Below are 23,547 nucleotides of genomic sequence, written 5' to 3'. Positions count from 1 at the left end.
CTGAGTGCTGTTTAGCACCTCCCACTAAGGAATGTCCCATTAATAAGTTGTATACTAAATACCAATGCATGCTGCTTTTAGCATTCAGTTTATCAATGAGGGTTGAGCAGTAAAAATACTTATATTTGCTTAATAATATTTAAGGAGCTCAAGTCGAATTGGTGTGTTGTCAAACCTTAAGTATATTGTTGATACTTAGTATGTACATAGACTACTGGTTTATACATGGATGAGATAAATAACTAAAGCATCTGAGGCATAATGTCTGAGGAGATTCAGTATAACCAACAGAAAATCAAATACATGAACAATATTTCAACAAATTATAAATGAACCACTAATATATCTACAATCCAAGCATTAGAATCAGTCAAACCTTGAACACATGGATAGTTAAACATATGCAGTACCAGTTCTGAGATTTTGTATAAAAGCTGTCAAGTGAACATATGCAATATCACACCTTGTTTTTACATGCAGCAACGTTTGCATCGGATATGACTATAAACCCATAAGATTGCTGTGGGAATGTGAATGTTCCATTAACTATTTCAGGAATGTCTGTGACTTGTGACATGGTTAAATCAGGACTCACTTTTAATGTTTTCCCATTCAAGGCAACAGTCCTGAAAATAGAACAAAGATACATTTAATGATAAGGTTTATATAGTACTTTTCTGATAGACTTATGGAAAAAATATTCACATTATAACCATACAAAGTTTCACAAATTGATCATGTCAAAACATAAACCCAAGACTGTCTACAAATAGTAATTGCAAAAATCTATACTGAAAAAATAAAATAAAAAAAATAAAAGCTTCAGCCAAAAATGTGCAAATCTCTACCAAATTTTGACAAAGTATAAAAAATAATTATAGAATAACCAATCTAAGAATTCAAATAGAGAAAAATATTCAATGAGTGACCGAACAACACATTAATTCACGAATGCGCATATCAGTGTTTTTCTGTCACAAGTTTAATATTTTTCGATATTTGAATTCTTTAATTAGTTATTCTTTTTATTACATTGGCAAATAACCACGTTTATTTCCCATGTGAAATTATCAGTTTTATTTAGATTTCAAAAAAGAGTAGGCTAATGCCGCAACAAGGCAGCACTCGCACCTGCAAAGTGGAAAGGGATTAATATAAGTTGCAAAACTTGTTTCCCAATCCACTATAAATAAATATGTTTAAACTATCAGTTCTATTTAACTGGGAAATCAATGTAATTCATTCCAATATAATAAGTCCTTTTATCAGTGAATTGGAAAGTGAAAATAAACATTTTTTTTTTACTCTGGATACTATTTGGGTCATCAAGACCAAAGATCACTATTTTTTGCTTCAATACCATGAATTTCACAATGTAAAAGGAGAGTTCCAAAGTCCCCTGTGTTGCACTTATTTGAACTGTCCAAGGGTAATGTATAAATTTATTTTTTCAACTTTTCATAATTACATTATATATATGTATTATTATAATATGTTATTCTGATTGGCTACACTGCAATATCGCCTTCTTCCTTAATCAGTTACATTACACAATAAAATGTATCATTCATGATGACACGAGGTCCCAGAATAAAGTGCACAGGTAAATTAAATGAAAAATTGATAAAAATCGTGTTTTCATAATCCTACCTAAAAAATGTAATAATAAGTAGTGAATGCTTCTTTTTGAAACTCCATAGGGTTGTAAAAGCGTTGACCGTGCGCACATTTTTAGAACGAAGCGCTTCATACATAATGTACTTCGGTCAAAGCTTTTACACCCCAATAAAGTTACAAAAAGAAGCATTCAATTCTTAAATAAACATCTTGTACAAGAAAGAAAAGACATGAGATTACTTATAATGTTTTTTCTATCTATTTCTATTTCAAAGTGCACATCTCTGATAATAAACAGCTGCAGCAAGAGTAGATGCTATGCTTTAATTTTTCTTAAAGAATAAAATTAAATTTTTTAAAGGCCTTCAATTATAATCAAATAAAATGTCTTTATAGAAAATCATGCCTGAGGATAGACTGTTTGGAAACATGAACAGTTTATTATGTTCACCAATACCAATGTTGAGAAACCAACGAATTGTTACTCTATACCTGAATGTGGCTACTGCAAATATATATCTTACAACTTTTGTTTCCTTCACAATAACAATTATGTAAAGTTTCCACTTGATCATTCCATACAAACTCAAGTTATAGTACAATACAGGTAAAATTTACTAAAATTCTAAGTTTGATTTTCTCCTTTTAGTTGTTCTTACTTGACACCAAGTACCTGAATGTCCTACCAACCAGTTATAAAATTATACAATTCTGTGTCAAAAGTTGAGTATATGAAAAAGTATGTTACCAACATACCGTTATGAAAAATGACCAAAAGTATACCTTAATTAACAATTTATTCAGAGAAAACTGAAACAAAAATAATATATAACCTTTCTAGCTTCATCATTCCCATGGCTATCACACAGTTAACACTTCCCACTGTTGTTACAGTGCTTATCCAGTGACCTTTGGGGTATCACAATAGCAATGGCTAAAACAGTATACCAAATTGCAGTTTGATTTTTTCTCCCACAAACTGATCAACTGGTAAAATCTTTTAGCAGATTGCAAGTGAAATGTTGTTAGTATGAAGTGAGTGCTGTAAAATCAAAAGTAATACATACTTGCAGTCCAGATCCAGTCAGATGATATTTTTGTCATTCTTTCACCACGCAATAATGACTTACTATAGTATGAGTCACTGAATAAGAAGGTATAATTTTGACATGGAAACTTCTATCATAAATAGATTTTATAAATAAATAGTTGAAACTATTGTTTTGTAGATGTATATTTTATAGCTTTGTCTTCTAAGACAAAGTTATTGTGTAATTATGATTCGTATAATATTTTCTATACAAATTACTGATCTGCTGGCATTAAAGGGAAATAATTTTTATTGAGTTATTGTACACTAAAAAGTTAATCAATGATACCAGGCTTATGATTTTACCTACAAAATAATCATCAATACGTCTTGAATAAAAAAATTGAATTGCCAAATTAGGAGGAAGTTGAAGGGCATTTAGGACACAAATTACAAAGGTTTTGCCAAATACTGCTTATAAGTTATCTTGTGCTCCATTGTCGAGAATCCTTAGTACCAAATTGAACAATGCAAAGTTTTGCAAAACAGCTGTTAATCTATAATTTTACCATATCAATAAAAATGCATGTCAAAATAAAATTACTGACTACTGGACTGGTGATACTTTCTTAATTTACAGGGGAATTTGTATGATTTATAGAACTTTGAACATGTTCAATAATAGGTTTTTATCAGTTTTTTTTCAAAATTTTAATCATCTTAAAAATAAATTTCATTGTTCTTTTCAAAACAGAGGATAAAAGTTTAATAATCATAGAACGTATGTTACAAACAAATTAAATGAGGAAAGTTTGATATTTGTCAGACAAAAATTGTGACAAAATTTTCACTGATTTTCAGTAATGTAAATTATTTCCCTTTAATGGTAGCAGATAAGTAATTGCTTTAGAAAAAAAAATCCAAATTACAAATATGCACTAACTTGTTGTTGGAAAACGGAGCTATAAATTATAGACTTACAAAACAATGTTTTGAACTATTTATTTATAAAATCTATTTATGATAGAAGTTTCCTTGTCAATATTAGACCTTCTTATTCAGTGACTCATACTATAGTAAGTCATTATTGTGTTTGAAAAGAATTACAAAGATATCAACTAACTGTTTTTGGACGGTAAGTATTACTTTTGATTTTACAACACTCACTTCATACTAACAACATTTCACTTGCAATCTGTTAAAATATTTTACCAGTTGATCAGTTAGTTGGAGAAGAAATCTAACTGCAATTTGGTAAACTGTTTGAGCCATTGCTATTGTGAAACCCCAAAGGTCACTGGATAAGCACAGTAATAATTAATCAATATTTATTTTCTTCAATAACAAACATTAAATTTATATGTCAAATAATTTTACATTACATATATCAAATAACTAATTTTACATAATATTACTTAAAGATTTTTAAAAATAAATAAAATATATCAAATTTTAATTTTAACACATTGTAAATAACAAATGTTAAATGGACTGTATTCATTAGTCTAAGCCTTGATAGCAATATTTCCCTAAATCCTGTTTTTTCATCAGTGTACATTTATTTGCTTTCTATGTAATATTGTTATTCCCTTTAAAGATTAGTATTTAGTGGAGTAATTTGTTTCAATAGGTTGTCATGCAGCAACGTTTCCATACATAATTCAGACTGCCTAACAGAAAATTGCTTCTAAGCCAAGTGTAAATTCTGATGTTCATATGAACCTATTTCTAAGATTCAATTTGACTTCAGCAATCAAAAAATGAAATCATTGCAGAATAATTTTCCTATTTGTAAAATTGTAAAATTGAATGAGACTCAAATGACAAACCACATACCTGTGTATTAATTTAAAAGATGGGCCGAGGACAATAGGTAGATCTTGACATTCTGAACATTTTGATGATGGTTTTTAAGATGAAAGACAATACTTACATCTTATCCTTATATTCTAATTTAGCCATTGAAGCCATGATGATTTACATGCATAAGAAAACAATAGTACTTTTCTGTAGATAACAATAGCAGACTACAGTATAAACATGTTCTTCTATTTTAAAAATCAGATTAATCTGCCATGATATGCCATGATATTCTTGGCAAATTTAATTGTATCGAGACATTATATGATGACAATATAAAATAAACTGCTGTGCCATGAGAGCATGATACCCCGTCACTTTTTTAAAAAATAGGTTCAATAACTTCTCAATGTCATCAGAAATTCATGAAAAACTAATGGGAGGTTATCTTAATTGATATAAACCAGTCACCAAAGTTTCATGATAACTGCTCAAAGCATTGTTGGAATCTGTTTTTGAGTTAATGTCTGACATGTTGACTACAAACTGACAGACAGACGGAAGATTGACGGTATACCATTATACGTCCCGTAAACAGGCATATAAATAGAAGATGTGGTATGATTGCAAATGAGACAACTCTCCACAAGAGACCAAATGACACATAAATTAACATCTATAGGTTACTGTACTGCCTTCAATAATGACCAAAGCCCATACAGCATATTCAGCTATAAAAGGCCCCGAAATGACAAATGTAAAAAAATTCAAATGAGAAATCTAAGGGCCTAATTTCTGTTAAAAAAAATGAACGAAAAACAAATATGTAACACAAGTTTATTCCATTTGTTACTTACTGTGATTTCAATCCCTCTTTACCAACAGGTTCTAACATATAGAGGTAAAGTTTGATATCTGGTATAAACTGTGGGAATGTAACTGTTGTAGGTTCTGTCCTCAGGTTCATACCATATAATGTTATGCTACCAGGCTTGTAATTAGTTCTATAAAATATAGGAATTACAAAGTAGTGTACTTCAGCGTATATCATCAGAAATATGAATAAACAAGATGTGGCAAAATGACATGAATGGCCCAACTCCCCAAAAAGCACCAACTTTAAACCATTTTTTTTAACATTTTGAAAGTCAAGACAAAAATCAGCAGAGCTGGACCAATGGTAAACTTGATCTGTAACTCCTCATAGTAGATTTTCTACAAATCAGCTCAATATGTTGCGGTATTTATAAAACAAAATCTGTATAACTGGTCATGAATGACAGAAATGTGCATATGGTACCAAAATAAGTCTGCAGGGCTAATATAATTTAACCTCAGTATAAAGTGTTAGTTTTTATTATTGTTTAAGGTTGTACTTTACAGTGACCTATATTGGGTAACATCCATTTCATCTGAACTCCGGTTGATAGCTTTCTCACTGGCAATCATAACACATCTTTCCTTATTTTAAAACTTCAACTGTTTTAATAGTTTTTCTTTGAAAAAGTTGGGAGAAACTCAAACTGACTTTTGTAGCATTAGGGTGGCTAATTAAGTCTTTGTAAAAGGATTTAAAACATAAATCAGTAATGTTATAAAAACCTATTTTTGTGAATACTGACCTTTTGGTGTTAGTACAGTGGGCATACATTCTTACATTTCCAGACTTATCATCAATGGTGACATTCAATACAGATTTACCAACTAGTATTTTAAACAGGTATGATGACCATAAGTCCTGAAATATTAATTTCGTAAAATAAATAAACAATACAAATATCATTATTTTATTGACACAAAGACATTAACAATAATTGCCAATTGCCCATATTTCAGTACATTATTATAATGAATACAGCATTACACAATAAAATGACATAGTCAGGAAGTTAAAATTTCTATAATCTACCATCTAGACAATTACGTATTGACCTAGTCACTTTCAGGACTTTTAAAGAGTTGCTATTAATGCATCGTTTCTTATCTCCATGTTCTCCTGCTCCCCATATTTAAGTGATGACCTTGCCCACCCACCAGGTTTTCCTCCATTCAGAGTTCATGTTTTTTTTTTAAAAGTGTATCATTTTTGCAGTGTTCAAATTTTATGACTTCTTAGGCCAACATAAAAATAAGAAGATGTGGTTTTATTCTCAATGAGACAACTTTCTCAACCAAAAGACAAATAACATAAAATGTACACAGCAACTCATCATCAACTTACAGCAATCAACATTGAGTAAACCTATACTGCATAGCAAGCCATAAAAGGTCTGACATGACAAATAATGAAACAGCTAATGAGAAAATGAATTGCCTGATTTACAAAATATTTATATACAAACCAACAACCCAACAAAAAAAACACAAATGATATGCAGCAACAAACCACCGATTTACAAGCTTAGGACATGCAGAAGAAACTTACGGAAGAAACATACAGTAACAAGCTTTTTTGAAAGTTTTTGTATCTTTATTGTCAGTGTGTCAGTGTTTCTGATCATCTTAAAACAGAATGTTAACAGCATTATATTTAAATCATGAAATTAGCGAAAATAAACTTCTAACTAAAATTTCTCAATTAATTATGGCAAATATTTCACCTTGAGCAATAGCGAGGGGTAAAATATCGGCTTTGAGGGACATCCCGTGGTAAAATCACGATATATTCAAGCCCCCATGAATTATTTCTATTCTAAAAGGACAAATACAGCAATTATTTTGGATCGAAGAGCTCTAGGTGAAGGCATTATTTGCTGTTCCCATAAATAAACGCACTATTAAATTGACGTAAAAGAAAGGAATAAACTGAATAAGTGACATGCTTTAACTATTTACAATAGTTATTTAGATAGGTTTGGATGAATCTAAATACTTATATGTCTTATAAGTATACAACAAATGGCTTATATAACACATTTTATCATCCTTTGTTTACGTTTCCTTGTTTATGATGGTTTTCGGTTTCACAATCATGTATTTTCCCGTAAAATGCTTATATTCTGACGTCATAGATTTGACGACGAGTAGCTCATTCATAAAAAATCATTTGACGTGGGAGTACGATCGGAATAGCCCAAACAATATATTCATATTTTACCCAGGTGTGTACTCATGTTAGAATGTACATTATCCTCTCTGGTTTTACCATGGGGCATTTATAAATCTATGATATATATAGGTAACAAAGTAAAGTCTGCATTCAACATAGCAGATATGTGCACAATACAATTCACCATGTATAAATCAGAGATAGACCTTTATAGAATATCTAGCAGTGATATTAGAAAACTTGATGGCAGGGTGGCAAACTATGATATTTGTAATTGTTATTGAACATTTAAATATCAAAACTGTTAATTTAAGCACATTTTTTTTTTAAATAATGTGCAAATTAAGCTCAATATAGATCATCAAGGTTATTTCTTTTTAGAAAAGTGGCAGGTTTTTATACTTGTTCAAGGGAATACCAATATAAATTACACAAGAATTGATTTGTGTTAATGAAAGCAAACCATAGTTTAAATATATTTTCATAAATAATTTTATTGTTATTACTAATACATAGATGAATAAGAATGTATCCATAGTACAGGGATGCCCCACTCGCACTATCATTTTTTTTCAGTTGACCGTGAAATATCTCTTATTTGGCATTAAAATTAGAAAGATTATATGATAGGGAACATGTGTACTAAGTTTCAAGTTGTTCGGACTTCAACTTCATCATAAACTACCTTGACCAAAAACTTTAACCTTAAGCGGGACAGACGGACGGACAGACAGACGGAACACGAACGAACGAATGCACGCACAGACCAGAAAACATAATGCCCCTCTTCTATTGTAGGTGGTGCATAAACAAATTCTGTATGTTTTAAAAAATTCCAATATCAAAATAAGGAGATTGAGTACATTTATGAGTCACCAGATAACCAAGACAATAACACCAGTATTAACCTGTTTCAAGATGTTCAGCATGAACTCTATTCCAGTACAGTTCTGTTAGTATTGATGATAATTATTCACACCTTTTGACAGCAGCTGATGTTATATATAAATACAAAGTTTTATAAGTGTTGATGAACAAAAGAATGAAAAATAAATCAAATTGTGGTTTTGTCTCAATAATCTTGTTTTATTTCTATTTCATTAATTGGAATCACAGTTTACCTAATAAACATCACACCAACATTAAACTGAAACAATATAGCTATTTTAAATAACATCAGTGACAACATATCAAAATTGGAAGAGCACTGTTTGAACTGTTTATAAGGTATTGCAAGGAAACCACTTCTTTGAGTTGACTGCTCCTGTCCCCCACCCACTATCTATTAGCAAATTGGTTACTGTTTCAGTACAAAGCCACATAAATGGTTAAATATCGTCATATAAACTGCAGATCTGGTTTGACTACTTACAATTTCTCTGATCTAAAGTTTCTGCAAATTTTAAGAGTATATGACAATTAATGAAGGCTTTATCCTTTCTACCAGAATTCACATGAAATATTTTCTACCCATATATGTATAATCTAAAGAGGCAACCACCTGTTTAGATCCTTAAAGATATGTCACTATAATACATTGATATAAGCTACTATTAATTCAGAAATTATTGTGTGCATTTATTATTTCGATTCTGTCAATTTAGACTTAAATGTGATTTTTATCTTTGCCAAATTGAGAAAAATCTTGTTGAATTCATATAAAACAAGAGGCTGTCACAACGACAGCAAACCGGATTTATTAACATTTATTTGTGTCCTGGCAATATCACAAGAACCATAACTGATGATCGGTGAAAGTGAAAATCATCAATATCAAATTTGACCTGCATTTTGTCATCAGTATCAACATATTAAAATTTGAAAGAGCTTAGGTTGAATGGTTCATGAGTAAATGCAACAACATGAATGGAAACGCCATTTTTCAATCTTTCAAGAACCATAACTCCTGAACAGTAAAAGTCAAAATCGACATTATTAAACTTGACCTCCATTTTGTCATCAGTAACAACATATTAAAATTTGAAAAGCTTTGGTTGAACAGTTCATGAGTAAATGCACGGACATGACTGGAAACACCATTTTTCAATCTTTCAAGAACCATAACTCCTGAACGGTAAAAGTCAAAATCGTCATTCTTGAACTTGACCTCCATTTTATCATCAGTAACAACATATTAAAATTTGGGAAGCTTTGATTGAACAGTTCATTCGTAAATGCACGGACACAACTGGAAACGCCATTTTTCAATCTTTCAAGAACCATAACTCCTGAACGGTAAAAGTCAAAATCCTCATTCTTGAACTTGACCTCCATTTTGTCATCAGTATCAACATATTAAAATTTGGGAAGCTTTGGTTGAACAGTTCATGCGCAAATGCACGGACACGACTGGAAACACCATTTTTCAATCTTTCAAGAACCATAACTCCTGAACGGTAAAAGTCAAAATCGTCATTCTTGAACTTGACCTTCATTTTGTTGTCAGTAACAACATATTAAAATTTTAAAAGCTTTGGATGAACGGTTCATGAGTAAATGCACGGACAACATTTGGTTGCCGCCCGCCCGACCGACCGCCGTACATCCCCAAATCAATAACCGACATTTTTGCCACAAAAATCCGGTTAAAAATTCAAAATGCAAGTTAAAATTATTGTGATTATGTACTGTAAATTCAGAAATTATTGCGTGCATTTATTATTGCGATTTTGTTATACTTACAGGATTAGGGTCTAGTGTCTTTGAATCAATCAAACCATTGTTATACTTACAGGATTAGGGTCTAGTGTCTTTGGATCAATCAAACCATTGTTATACTTACAGGATTAGGGTCTAGTGTCTTTGAATCAATCAAACCATTGTTATACTTACAGGATTAGGGTCTAGTGTCTTTGGATCAATCAAACCATAATTATTTCCATAAAAATCTTGTCGTATAACAACTTCTATTCCTAAGGAAGCTGACACACCTAATTTATCCAACCACCTGCAGGAAAAGATTCAATAAAACTGATTCAGTAAAATATAAATAAGTACTATAAATTCAGAAATTATTTCATGCATTTATTATTGATATCTTTAAGACAAAAATAAGAGATTATTTATTGGTATTTCAGTATAGTCTGCATATATATTACAGATCAAATTTATTCATTCATTGTGGGTTAATTTGTGTTACTACGTCTTTTTATTGAGTAAAGCCATTCCAATTGATATTTTATAGTGTGTCTTTCTATGTTGTGATGTTATACTATTATTTCAGAACAGGGAGAAGGTTCGATACCATTAAAATGTTTAATCCCGCTCCAATTGTTTGCACCTGTCCTAAGTCAGGAATCTTATGTTCAGTAGTTGTCATCTATTTATATGGTTCATAAGTGTTTCAGATATCAGAATGCAAGTTCTTACTATTGCAATATATACTAACCTAATTGCACTATTCACATTGGTAAAAACATTAGATACTTTTTAATTCACATTTAATCATCATACATATCTATTGTTTTCATTTGAATTTTTCCACTTTGGGAATAAAGATCTATAAAAACATACTGTACTGTAGATTCAGTTATTTTCTTGGGTACCAATTTTTGAAGATTGATTAACGATTGATATTTTAACGAACGCAATCTTTGTATTACTGGTAAATTATTAAAAGGGATATCGTTACCATAAATTACTTAAAACCTTTACTAAATTTTTCCATAGATATAAAGATTTGGTTTTGAAGTTTGGTTGTACCTGTAGAAAACTTATTTCAAACGGGATAGCACATTCTCATTTTTACGGAAATGTTGTTAACCGTGCGGGGAAATTTAGAAATGATCCATGTAAACTTGTCGCTCCTTTAAATAAACTTATTCTAAAAAGTTACCTATTCAACACTGTAATAAGATCATTGAATATTGTTTTTATTGGTATAAATATTGATTTTGTTATCAGTAAATTAAAAGCTTACTAAATATTACTAGTATGTTATATACATATATACATTCATGGATCTACAATCTGTCGATACCTGTAACTTGGCATTGCACAAGGTCATGTTTTTCTCTGGCTGTTTATGACGTCTTTACACTAAATCCATTGGATGTTGGATGTGTACGGATTGATAGTTTAGTCTTAGATGCATGATTTTTTTATTAGTTGTTAGTGGCTTTGAACTAGCTGTCAGATAACTGCGAATACTCTCAGATCTGTTCATTGTGTCTTTTTGTGTTGGGATGTATAAGTACCCGGCCACGTCCACTTGTATTTTTGTCCATCTGATGAGCTAAGCCTTTTTCAACTTATTTTTATAGTTCGTTCTTATGTTGTACTGTTATACCACTGTCCCAGGTTAGGGGAGTGTTGGGATCCCGCTAACATGTTTAACCCCGCCACATTATTTATGTATGTGTTTGTCCCAAGTCAGGAGCCTGTAATTCAGTGGTTGACATTTGTTTATGTGTTACATATTCGTTTTTTTCGTTCATTTTTTTTTATATAAATAAGGCCGTTAGTTTTCTAGTTTGAATTGTTTTACATTGTCTTATAGGGGCCTTTTATAGCTGACTATGCGGTATGGGCTTTGCTCATTGTTGAAGGCAGTACGGTGACCTATAATTGTTAATGTCTGTGTCATTTTGGTCTCTTGTGGACAGATGTCTCATTGGCAATCATACCACATCTTATTTTTTATAACACTTGCATTTTTGTGGAAATCAACTTTTATGGGGTTGCCAAAATCTGCATACAAGCCTATAGAAAATTTCTTATTCTTTAAAATATTTTAGGTAATGGTTCATCTGTACTACATGTAAAGTCCACGAAAATTGGAATCCTACGTATAATGATCAATCCTTAATATTTGATTTGCCTTCTCAAAGGTTCTAATGTTGACCTAATTTTTCTTGACATGTACTCACATTAAATCGTCTGTCATTTTAAACAGCAAGCCATTGTCAAAAGACAACTTATTTTTTCAGTCTTCAAAACAGCAGCTCTTTTTTGCCCAAAACATAAGCTTATTGTACCAAACCAGTATCTTAATTAAAAGATTAATTTATCTTGTCACTCAAAAAAGTTAATCCTTGTCCCAAGGCTGAGCTTATTTGTCCTAACCAGAACTTACATAAAACCAGCCACATATCTGTCACTCAAACCAGCAGCTCCTCCTCCCCAGGCTGAGCTTGTTTCTCCTAACCAGACTTTGCCATACTTTGGATATGGTGCTAATCCTTGAGCCAACTTTATCTGATGTTTTAGACTGTCTAAGAGTTTAGGATCCATGAACTTAGCAACAGTCATGTCTGGACCATGTCCATAGTAACTGTTGTGAAGAGAAACAAAATATGAGGTGATGAAATTTATTATACATGTATGTAACTTCCTGTTTTTGCATAAAGAGTAGTGATGCCTTCAACCCTTACAAAGAGCTCAATTTTAATGTAATATTTCAAGATTTTATCTACTAGTACTTGTTTAAGCAAAAATCTATAATCATGTCTATAATGCTGCATGCATACCGGTATATCTAATAACTAAGATGTCAGTTCATATCAACAAAATATTGACTACAATAAAATAATTATCACATCATGAAATGCTAATTTCTGGCTGTGACGCCTTCCTGTGTTACAGGAAGCGTAACAGCAAAAATTTTAAATAGCCTTTTCAAGATGCCATAATCATTTGGACCAACTGGAAGCATGGCAGAATTATATTGGCAGGCACTATAATTCATTAGCACTGATTTATAACCCAAGGAGTGCTGTAGAAAAGAAGACTGTCTAATTAGTATACAATCATCAATTTGTGACTATCTTGATGCTGCCACATTACATTGACCAGATAAAACTCATATGAATTTGCCAATTATGACCTATGATTTGTCCTGTATCTTTTTAATTTGAGACAAAGACATATAAAATCTTATTGAATAGTTAAACCACTGTATTATATGTAATCTTGCATGGTTTCTTTTTTTTAAATAAAAAAATGATTATAAAATTGAGGAAGATATCATCTCTGTTGTAGCTGGGATCAATAGATCTGTTGAAGCCTGGAAGTATTGACTTAAAAATCCTTTGCTATTACTAAAGTCAGAACTAATTTTTGCAACTTAACCTCATTCATGAAGTCATTGTTTTTCTTTTTCAGAAGTGTTATGAGTATCTACTAATATAGGAATACACCCACACATACATACATATGTACATACATCAATATGTTTGATCCCATCTTAGGCGTACATGTAATTCTCCTATTTGAGTGTTAATTGTTAAGTGTGAAACTCAAGGAAAACATAGAACAAACAAAACTTTGAATGGTGGAAAGCAGCCATAGTACTTTTAATCAAGTACAACATACATGACATATAGCATGTAATTTATATATATTGATAAGATAGTGGATCCTTTAAGGTAACACATGAAAGTTTTAAACAACCTCGACTGGCTATATACAGCCTTTGCACGGTCGGATTTTAAGGTACATTTATGGTAAACTGCCATCTTCGATTGTACAATCGCAGTTCTTATCGGTCTAGTTATTTGCCAAAATCTGCAAATTTGGAGAAAGATTTGCAATTTAATGATTAGACTGTTAATTTATATAAAGAAAACTTGCTGATTTATTGTATTATACAAAATATTTAAACAAATATCAATTTTTGTTTGTTTTGAGAATCATTTTTTTTCAAATGAGCAATTTTAGAAGAGATAACTCTTTTAGCAAAAAATTATACTGGACTAAGAGGGAAATTTTAAATTTTTACCTGTAGCAAGAAAACAAGTTCATAAAACATATAATAAACCTATCTTCTCACAATTTATTTCAAAATTCTATTTCATAGATTTTTTTTTTATGCACACAAATGTATTTTTTCATGAACAATCTAACCATATCATGCAAATGTAGGCAATTTTCAACATCTCATAGCTTGTAAAATAGCATGGTGACCCATTACTTTTTATTATATTTAAAAAAAACCCATAGTAAAATCTTTATTTTAGCAAATTTCAAGAGAATTCTGTCTCAAAAAATATATATATACTTATGATCTACCTTAACATATTCTAAAATTGTATGAATTTAACAACGTAATTACATTTTTTAATGTTATTTTTATTGGTACACATGTATACATAATGAGTTTTTTTATCCTTAAATCAAAACCATACTAAATATAATGGTCATAAAAATATGCACATTCATGGTTCTTCACTAAATCAATATCTGTATCTTGGCATTGCTAATGACATCTTACATTTAAACCATTGGACAACAACAAATGGAAGTTTTTAACGACCTTGACTGGCTAAACAGCCCTTGCACGGTAAGTATTCATTGGATGTTGGATGTGTACTGATTAATATTAAATCTTATTTAGTTATTATTAGTTGTTATTGGTTTGAACTTGCTGTCTGTAACTGGAAGTACACTCAGATCTGTACTTAGTGTCTTTCTGTTGTCTGGTCTGTGTATTTGTTATTTGTTTTTCCGCTGTGTATCCATCTGATTGGATGGAGTTTTTCTCATTGGCACTCTTACCACATTTTCCTATATCTAAGCCCTTTTCGACTGATTTTTATAGTGTTTTTCTTATGTTGTACTATATCCCCCCTTGTTCCTAGTTAGAGGGAGGGTTTGGCGCCCACAAACATGTTTAACTCCGTCTCAATCTGTATGTGTCTGTCCCAAGTAAGAACATTGTAGTTCATCAGTGGTTGTCGTTGGTTCATGTCTGTAATCTTTGTTTTTCATAAATCATTTTGCTACAAATTAGGCCATTGATATTTTTCCTATGGTTACCTCTAATTGTTTATATTATCTTAATTTGAAGTTTGTCTCATAAATGTCTCATTGGCAACCATACCACATCTCCTGATTTTTGTCTTCTTTGTTCACTTATATGTTGTAAATAGATGAAGAGTAAATTTTTTTATAACATCAGGTAATTTTTCTTGGAATTAGAAAGTCACATGCAATTAAACAAAACTTTTATCCTTTCAAGTGCCGTATATTAAATTTTCAATATTTGTAATTCAAAGGTTATGATTTTATAAATAAAACAAAAATGTGTCCCCAGTTCACGGATGCCCCATTCGCACTATCATTTTCTATGTTCAGTGGACTGTGAAAATGGGGGAAAATCTCTAATTTGGCATTAAAATTAGAAAGATCATATCATACGGAACATGTGTACTAAATTTCAAGTTGATTGGACTTCAACTTCATCAAAAACTTTAACCTGAAGCAGGACAGACAGACGAACAGAGGGATGAACAGACGAACGAACGAATTAACAGACTGAGCCACAGACCAGAAAACATAATGCCCATAAATGGGGCATAAAAGAAACTCAATGAAAAAAGTGTGATTTTATCATTCAAGATGTCATGAGTGAAAAGTAAATCGAATGTAAACTCACTGATGGAATGTAGTGTGAGAAACAATGTCTGGTCCACCTGCATCAAGGAAACTGTAATAAAAATATTCACAAAAATTATATTATTGTTTTCTTTTGAAATAAACTATTTGCTTTTAGAGTATTGTAGACAACTCTTTATTGTTTCTTATTTGGTGAATCAATTCATATATGTTACTTAGACAATGCTCAAATGTGGATACATAACATAACATTAGGGGGATGCAGTAACTACATGACAAACACATATAAATATATATAACAAGTAAAACTGCAAACTACTGCTCACTGATGATACCCCCGTTGAAATATTTTGGTAAACAGGAAGTTGTTGAGTGATGAAAACGCATCACACAGTATATCTGACTTATATAAACCCTGAAACCAAATTTCAGAAATCCTTGTCAAGTAGTTCCTAAGAAAAATGTGACAAAAGTTTTAAACTTGGCTATCATGTGTAAAATGATACAAGTGTTTTCGGTAAACAGGAAGTTGTTGAGTCATGAATATGAAAACGCATCACACAGTATAGCTGACATATACAAACCCTAAATCAAATTTCAGAAATCCTTGTCAAGTAATGGATGGATGGACTGACTGATGAACAGATAGAGGTATAAACTATACCCCAACTTTTTAAAGCAGGGAATAACAATATGGGGATTGGGTAACTAACAGGGCATATAAACATATGAAGAATCTACAATATCTATTCACCACAAAAGGAAGGGACATAACTATATTCTAGCTTTATGAAATATTTTTCCTGTTAGTTACCCCATGCCTGATGCATGCATTTGACTTTTCTTATGTCTACTTATAATAAATACATTTGTTTAGTACCTACTCTGTTAGATACATATATGTGTATATATTAGACATCATGGTAACACTAGGTCCTATAACAAGACTGTTTCTCCATTGTGGATACTGATCCAGAGTACTGTGGAGCACTCTATAGTCAGCTGCATGCTGAGAACCATTTATATTATAACCAAGATTTCTCCAAACATCAGGCTCTGAAAAAATACATCATTAATTAAGTGACTTACTTCTTAAGATAATTGAATGAAGGCCGACTTCCTGTCGTGCTTGGTCCAATCACAGTACTGTTTTTCCATTGTGAATATTGATTAAGAATAGTGTGAAGTAGTCTATAGTCATTAGCATGCTGAGACGCAGTGATTCTATACCCAATATTAGTCCATGCATCAGGTTCTAAAAAATACATAATGCAAACTAGCCAGTATGTTTATACAGTCATGACATTACTTTGATTTTTTTTTTAAATCAGAATGATTTGTTTAAAAAAAGGTAAATTTTAGATGATATAAACATGTACATTTGTACATGTCTGGTCCTGGTTTAGAAATTCTTAATTTTTTTTGTTCTTAAAGAAATTTGGATTTCAAGTACAAATTTTGAAACACAAAAGCATATATATATATATATTCAGTAGTTGCTTCAATAACAGTTGATACATTGCAGATAGCAAAAAATTCCAGAAGTATTGGTTGTTTTGTTTTTTTAAATTATATGAGTACCATTGCCAAGTTCCCATCCAGCAATTTTATATCCTTTCTGTGATGTGTAGTCCATCAATAGTTTAGCATTATCTGGTAGCCACAGTCCATCCTGTCTTAAAAGACCATTCAAATCAAATATAAGATCCCATCCTACCACCTCTACAAAATGATTCAGCTGATCCCACTGCTTACCTAAATACAAATTAACATGCATTTAAATTATCATTTGGCACTTTGATGGCTTCTTTTTTCAACAGTTGGTTGAATTTTCTGACCAGTTGAGCAGTTTAGTTTGATGAAACAAATTGCAATTAAGTCAGAATTTTGAATGACCTGCAATTGGTGAAGAGAAACTCTTATGAACAAGACTGTACCTACATGTATTGACATACAAAAATTTATAAATGATATTTTGTTTCTTTATTTATGCCAGTCACTTTAACACCTATAGTTTCATTGCATTCCTTAAAATCAACAATATGTTCCTTCATAAAATCAGAGTAATTATGACATAGAGTTTCTGGTTATCAAATTGCATGAATTGTTATGACAGTCAACAATTGTCAATAACTTTTGTATATCTTTATTCGAACTCATGTTGCTAAATGAACTATTATGTGACTTCACTTCATTAATTACCTGACATGGTAAAATTTTTCAACTTCTGAATTTCCAATGTATCTTCAAATGGTATGTTTCTCTTTTTATATGGCCTGAATTTTAGATATTCATCTCCTGATCTTTTCATGTTTTTCTCTCTTTGAACTCCAGGATTGAATTGTAAAAAGTCGGCTGATGATCCACCAACACGGAGATAACATGGGGCTAGTCCTTCAGCTAGGCGCTGTATCTTTGGAAAACTTGAAAAAAGTTCAAAGTGCTTAATGATGTAATGACAAACCTTAAAGCAACAAACTGAAACCATTTTGTTTGTTCATAGCTTTTTCCAAGAAATATTACTAATGATTTTTTATTCTTTGTAGTTTGTACATGTATATACATGTAATCATAAAACACAGTTTGACAATGTTGTTGTGTGTATTACTGGTTTTTGATTTCTCTCAAATTTCGTGCCATAATTATGTTTTTTTATTCATTAGTGGATGTTGTCCAATTCTACCGTATTTATTGTTACATATATATGCAAACATGTCCAAATGTTAAAAGATAAACCAATTTTTCCTGCATCCATTGTCATAATACATGGTAGTAAATACCTGAAGTTTAATGTTGCCCAATTTGCCTGTATTAGTGCTGTATCTATGGTAACACTTAAGAATCTGTCTGGGATCGTCTGTATAACGTTGTCAGTATGGATAAACACTTTCGTTTTACTTCCATTAGAATAAGCAATATATAATAAATACCATAACACACACACTGGAGAATACATATCCTTTAATTTTCCTGAAACACACAATTTGACATTTTTAGTTGTTTTACCGTGTTTAATAACCATATGAAAGATCATAACATCAACCACAAATCTCTTAAGAAATTAGGTTCCATTTCACCTTTTTGACTACTACTGTATATTTTGTGTAAAAATGAAGGGAAAACAAGAATATTAAAAGTCAATTTAATTTTAAATACAGATCACTTACCCCCTTAACTAAAGAACTTAAGTGAATGACAGTTGTCAAAAAATAAAATTAAATACTACAAATATTTACTACTACATGTATATAAATGTTTGTGTAAGGAAGCACCAATGAACCTGAATATATATTTTCCTTGAATTCTACATGCACATAAATTAACACAACAGATCTAAAGGGTAGAAAAGCCTTGAACCGCCTGTTGTCAAACTGTCGATTTGGGCTACATTTACTGTCAAATTTTATCTTGTTTCAACAAAACAGGGAGTAGTACTAATATATGTGACTTTATTATGTCCTGAGTCAAATAATCCTTATCATGATTCATCAGAGGTCTAAAATAATTATCTGTTACGGTTATAATGGTTATTTTTGAAAAGGATTTAAATTGATTCGTTACATACAGTCAATGTTTATCATGTTTATACATGTCTTCATTTGGAGAACGTATCCTGTCCTCAGTGTTACTCTAGATCTTTATCATCTACATGATCTAGTCCAAATAATCATGACGTCTTGGAAGGCTTAAATTTCAAATTTTTGCTTCGATGCCTTCCTGTGATGGCATCAAAGAAAAAAAAATGTAATAGCCTTTCCAGATTCATCATCATGACTAGTCCAAATAATTATGACGTCTGGCAAGGCTATTTTAATTTTTTTCTGGGACGCCTAAATTAAAATAGCCTAGCCAGCACAGGCACTTGTTTTCTTTCCATGGGAAGATCTACTATCCCTATATATTACAAGCACTTGTTTTCTATTCATGGGAAGATCTACTATCTCTATATATTACGAGCACTTGTTTTCTATTCATGGGAAGATCTACTATCCCTATATATTACGAGCACTTGTTTTTTATTCATGGGAAGATCAACTATCCCTATATATTACGAGCACTTGTAACTTGTTTTCTATTCATTGGAATATCTACTATCCCTATATATTACAAGTTTTATTCATGGGAAGATCTACTATCCCTATATATTACGAGTTCTCGTAATATATAGGGATAGAATATCTTCCCATGAATAGAAAACAAGTTACATTTAGTGCTCTCGTAATATATAGGGATAGTAGATCTTCCCATGAATAGAAAACAAGTTACAAGTGCTCATAATATATACGAGCACTTGTAACTTCGTAATATATTGGGATAGTAGATCGTTCTCATAATATATAGGGATAGTAGATCTAGATCTTACCATGGATAGAAAACAAGTGCCAGATATCATAATTAATTGGACTACATCATGACCTGCATGCACCAACCACAAGTGCCTGTGTCTAAAGTGTACTTCGTGTTCTTAAACTGTATTTCTTTACATTATTGAGGCAAACAAAATATTTCTTTAAGACAAATTAGACTAGAAATCTCCCCTTTATTTCTAGTCCAAATAATTATGACGTCTTGAAAGGCTATTATAATTTTTTTCTTAGGCATCATAGAAAAAAATTATAATAGCCTTTCAAGACTTCATAATTATTTGGACTAGAAATAAATTGCAGATGACTAATTTATTTTATGAACATTTTCTGTGAATGTCAGCACCAAGGATGTATATGTTAGTTATACGTCCTTGTCAGCACATACAAGTTTAAAATTATATAGATTATCATCTGAATAAATTCGTCAAGTTTAACATCAAAATAGATATTTTTTGAACGATCTTTTACATACTATGAAGTATTTCAACATTGGCTAAATCAGTTCTAATTTGTTATTCCATCTCTTTCCCTCTCAGTTGTTTCGGGGACAATAACACGAGGGGAAAGAAACGAGATTTACAGCCTGAAAAAAATTGTCCTAAAAATTGACCTTCTGTGTTTAACATGTCTTCCAAGAAAGATTTATCGATAGCAGAATTCTGCTGCGAAATGCCTAAAGTTGAACTTCATGCACATATAAATGGATCAATAAGTGAAGCAACAATGAAAAAATTATTGAAAAAGAAAAATCGTGAGGGAGATAAGTTGTCATTTCAGAAAGACCAAACTGCAACTTTAGAGGACTGTTTTCATATGTTCAAATTGATACACCAAGTGTCTGATAATACAGAAGCAGCTTATACGATAACTTATGATGTCATTCATGAATTTGCAGCAGAAAATGTTAAATATCTCGAACTTAGAAGTACACCAAGAGAAGTTAAAGCAACAGGAATGACAAAGAAGGGGTATGTCGAGGCTGTGATTAAAGCTATACAAGACTGTAATGATATTGACATAATTGTGAAGTTTATATTGGCTGTGGATAGGAGGAATGGTGTAGATATAGCAAAAGAAACAGTGGAATTAGCAGCTGAATATAAAACTTTAAGTAATGGAATTGTTATCGGTGTTGATTTAAGTGGTGATCCTACCGTAGGCGACGTAAGAGACTACATTCCAGTTTTCGAGCAGGCTAAACAAGCAGGATTAAAATTAGCTCTCCATTTAGCCGAGGTTCCAAACATTGAAGAGACACTGGGCATGCTAAAATTACCACCAAATAGAATAGGTCATGGTACATGTTTGCTGCCAGAAGACGGAGGATCAGAAGAGTTGACAGACTATGTGTATACACATAAAATACCTCTAGAACTGTGTCTAACATCAAATGTTATTGGCCAAACTGTTCCCAACTTTGATAACCACCATTTTCTAAACTGGTACCAGAGGAATCATCCATGTGTGATCTGTACTGATGATAAAGGTGTATTTAATACTACTCTGTCAGAGGAATACCAGATAGCAGCTAAAACATTTGATCTTAGTGTGGATAACATTTGGAAACTTTCCTTTGAAAGCATTGAATATATTTTTGCTGCTGAGGACATAAAGGAAAAATTAAGACAGAAATTCTTACAATTTAGACAATTATAAGTTTACCTTCTAAGTCATGTTCAAGTGTAAATATGTTAAAATGTTGTAAACAGAATTATTTACTACCAGAAGCTCAGAATAATGTGTAGACAGATCAAAGTATATACATTACTCAAATAAATGAATAACAGATCTTTTTTTTAACTTTATTTCCAATAGCAAAAAAAAAGAAATCTTCAGGTCTTGCACATAAAAAAGTAGGTCTGATATTAAATCTATATCAACTGGCTTCACAGGTAGATAACATATTGTTTTAACATGTTTAACTACACTTCGATATTTGAAAGCTCCCCATATTCCTGATATTCTATATTATTGCTATTTTACGAAATTTTCCCTTGATCTTACTGACTGATAATTTCCTATCTCAGCGGAGTCCAGTGATATTAAAATTATCGCTAGAGACTAAAGGAGCATGTGGCGTTGCTAATGAAATTGACAATGTCTTCATAGGTAAAATAGCGATATACAGATTATCATTGGTCACCTCAAATCATTTTCTTTCCTCGCTTTCGCCGTACCAGCTCAAGCAAGAAAATCAATCTCGTTGAGATGATCAACGATAGTCATGATAATCTATGAATACAACAGGTGCAAAAAAAGCTTCAAACTGTCTTCATCATCAGTGCAAGCAATATTAAATGTTCCTATAATTGATTAATGCTTGTGTTAAGTCATAAAAGCATGTTAAAACAATAACATGCTAATGTGATCTATGTAATCATGAAACATGTGTTGTACTATCAAACATATATAGTCAAATGTTTAAGCTACTAGCACACAAGATAAACAGTCCACAGAAAGTCCCTGCAACATAAACACACATTACTCCTTGGAGACCATTCTTCACCTGGTAGTGGGTTTGTTCTCATCCTTTATGATATCATTGTGTATTAAATAAACTCATCATAGATTCCAGATTTAATTTTGTATTCACGCCACACACGTTTCCTCTACAAAAGACTCATCAGTGACGCTTAAATCCAAAAAAGTTAAAAAGTCATTTATTGTCAATGGGACATACATTGTCATCTTCTATGATGTCTGTCAACACCATTTATTTTAATGAATGATCCCATGTGGATAACATCTTTATCTGCTTGAATTTTAATTACATATTTTACAGTTAATTTTCGACCTATGAGTTTGAATGTCCCTTTTGTATATCTGTCACCTCTCTTTTACACCTATCATAATAACATGAGTAAGAAATCCTTATAAGGTGTGAAGGATTGTATAATTGATAGTTGAGTAATAAGTGTTCTGAATTTCCTATGAATTATGTATGAGTTAGGATTTTGGCATCACCTGTACCATAACTTGTATGTTGAGGACCTCTCCCTATGTCATTCTTTGCTCTATACCTAGTGGACCTTTCGTTACTTCTAGTTAATCTATCACTTGATTTTTCACCTAAAGGCTGTGAACCAAAGATAGAGGCAGCAAATACCATGTCTTTGAATGGACAGAACTACTGATAGAATATTTTTTATATGCCTGTATAATGAACCAGTGTTATTGACATGATGTCAAACACAAAAAAAAAAATATCATTTTAAGGAACAAGATAAGGCCAAACCTCTTTTAACCTGGTTATATGTATATCCTTGTACTAATCTCTTATCATGTTGTAAGTTTCCAGTCATATAACGTATACAAACCTTTTACAAGAATTAGAAATACAAAGAACACAA

At 31.4% G+C, this 23,547-nt stretch overlaps 2 protein-coding genes across 3 annotated transcripts; one reads left to right on the top strand and one right to left on the bottom strand.

The window, feature by feature from the left end:
• Nucleotides 1–295: 295 nt before the first annotated feature.
• On the bottom strand, nt 296–20,768 carry LOC143073596 (heparanase-like). Of its 2 annotated transcripts, none has more exons than XM_076249256.1 (11): nt 20,670–20,768; nt 18,611–18,800; nt 18,033–18,253; nt 17,412–17,585; nt 16,920–17,085; nt 15,871–15,921; nt 12,571–12,768; nt 10,329–10,443; nt 6,070–6,185; nt 5,305–5,451; nt 296–626 (listed from the first exon to the last, which is right to left on the bottom strand). In XM_076249256.1, the coding sequence occupies exons 2-11, from the start codon at nt 18,784–18,786 to the stop codon at nt 458–460; spliced, it is 1,533 nt and encodes a 510-aa protein (XP_076105371.1). In that variant the 5' UTR covers nt 18,787–18,800; nt 20,670–20,768; the 3' UTR covers nt 296–457. The 2 variants fall into 2 exon arrangements, with proteins under 2 accessions (XP_076105371.1, XP_076105370.1); XM_076249255.1 differs by lacking the exon at nt 16,920–17,085 and adding an exon at nt 16,715–16,886.
• Nucleotides 20,769–20,779: 11 nt separating this feature from the next.
• LOC143073598 (N6-Methyl-AMP deaminase-like) lies at nt 20,780–21,987 on the top strand. The gene has a single exon (XM_076249260.1). The coding sequence runs from the start codon at nt 20,822–20,824 to the stop codon at nt 21,851–21,853; it is 1,032 nt and encodes a 343-aa protein (XP_076105375.1). The 5' UTR covers nt 20,780–20,821; the 3' UTR covers nt 21,854–21,987.
• Nucleotides 21,988–23,547: the final 1,560 nt, after the last annotated feature.

This window comes from Mytilus galloprovincialis, chromosome 4 (genome assembly GCF_965363235.1).
Source record: "Mytilus galloprovincialis chromosome 4, xbMytGall1.hap1.1, whole genome shotgun sequence".
Taxonomy (NCBI): Eukaryota; Metazoa; Mollusca; class Bivalvia; order Mytilida; family Mytilidae; genus Mytilus; species Mytilus galloprovincialis.
This window is presented reverse-complemented; position numbering and strand designations above follow the sequence as displayed.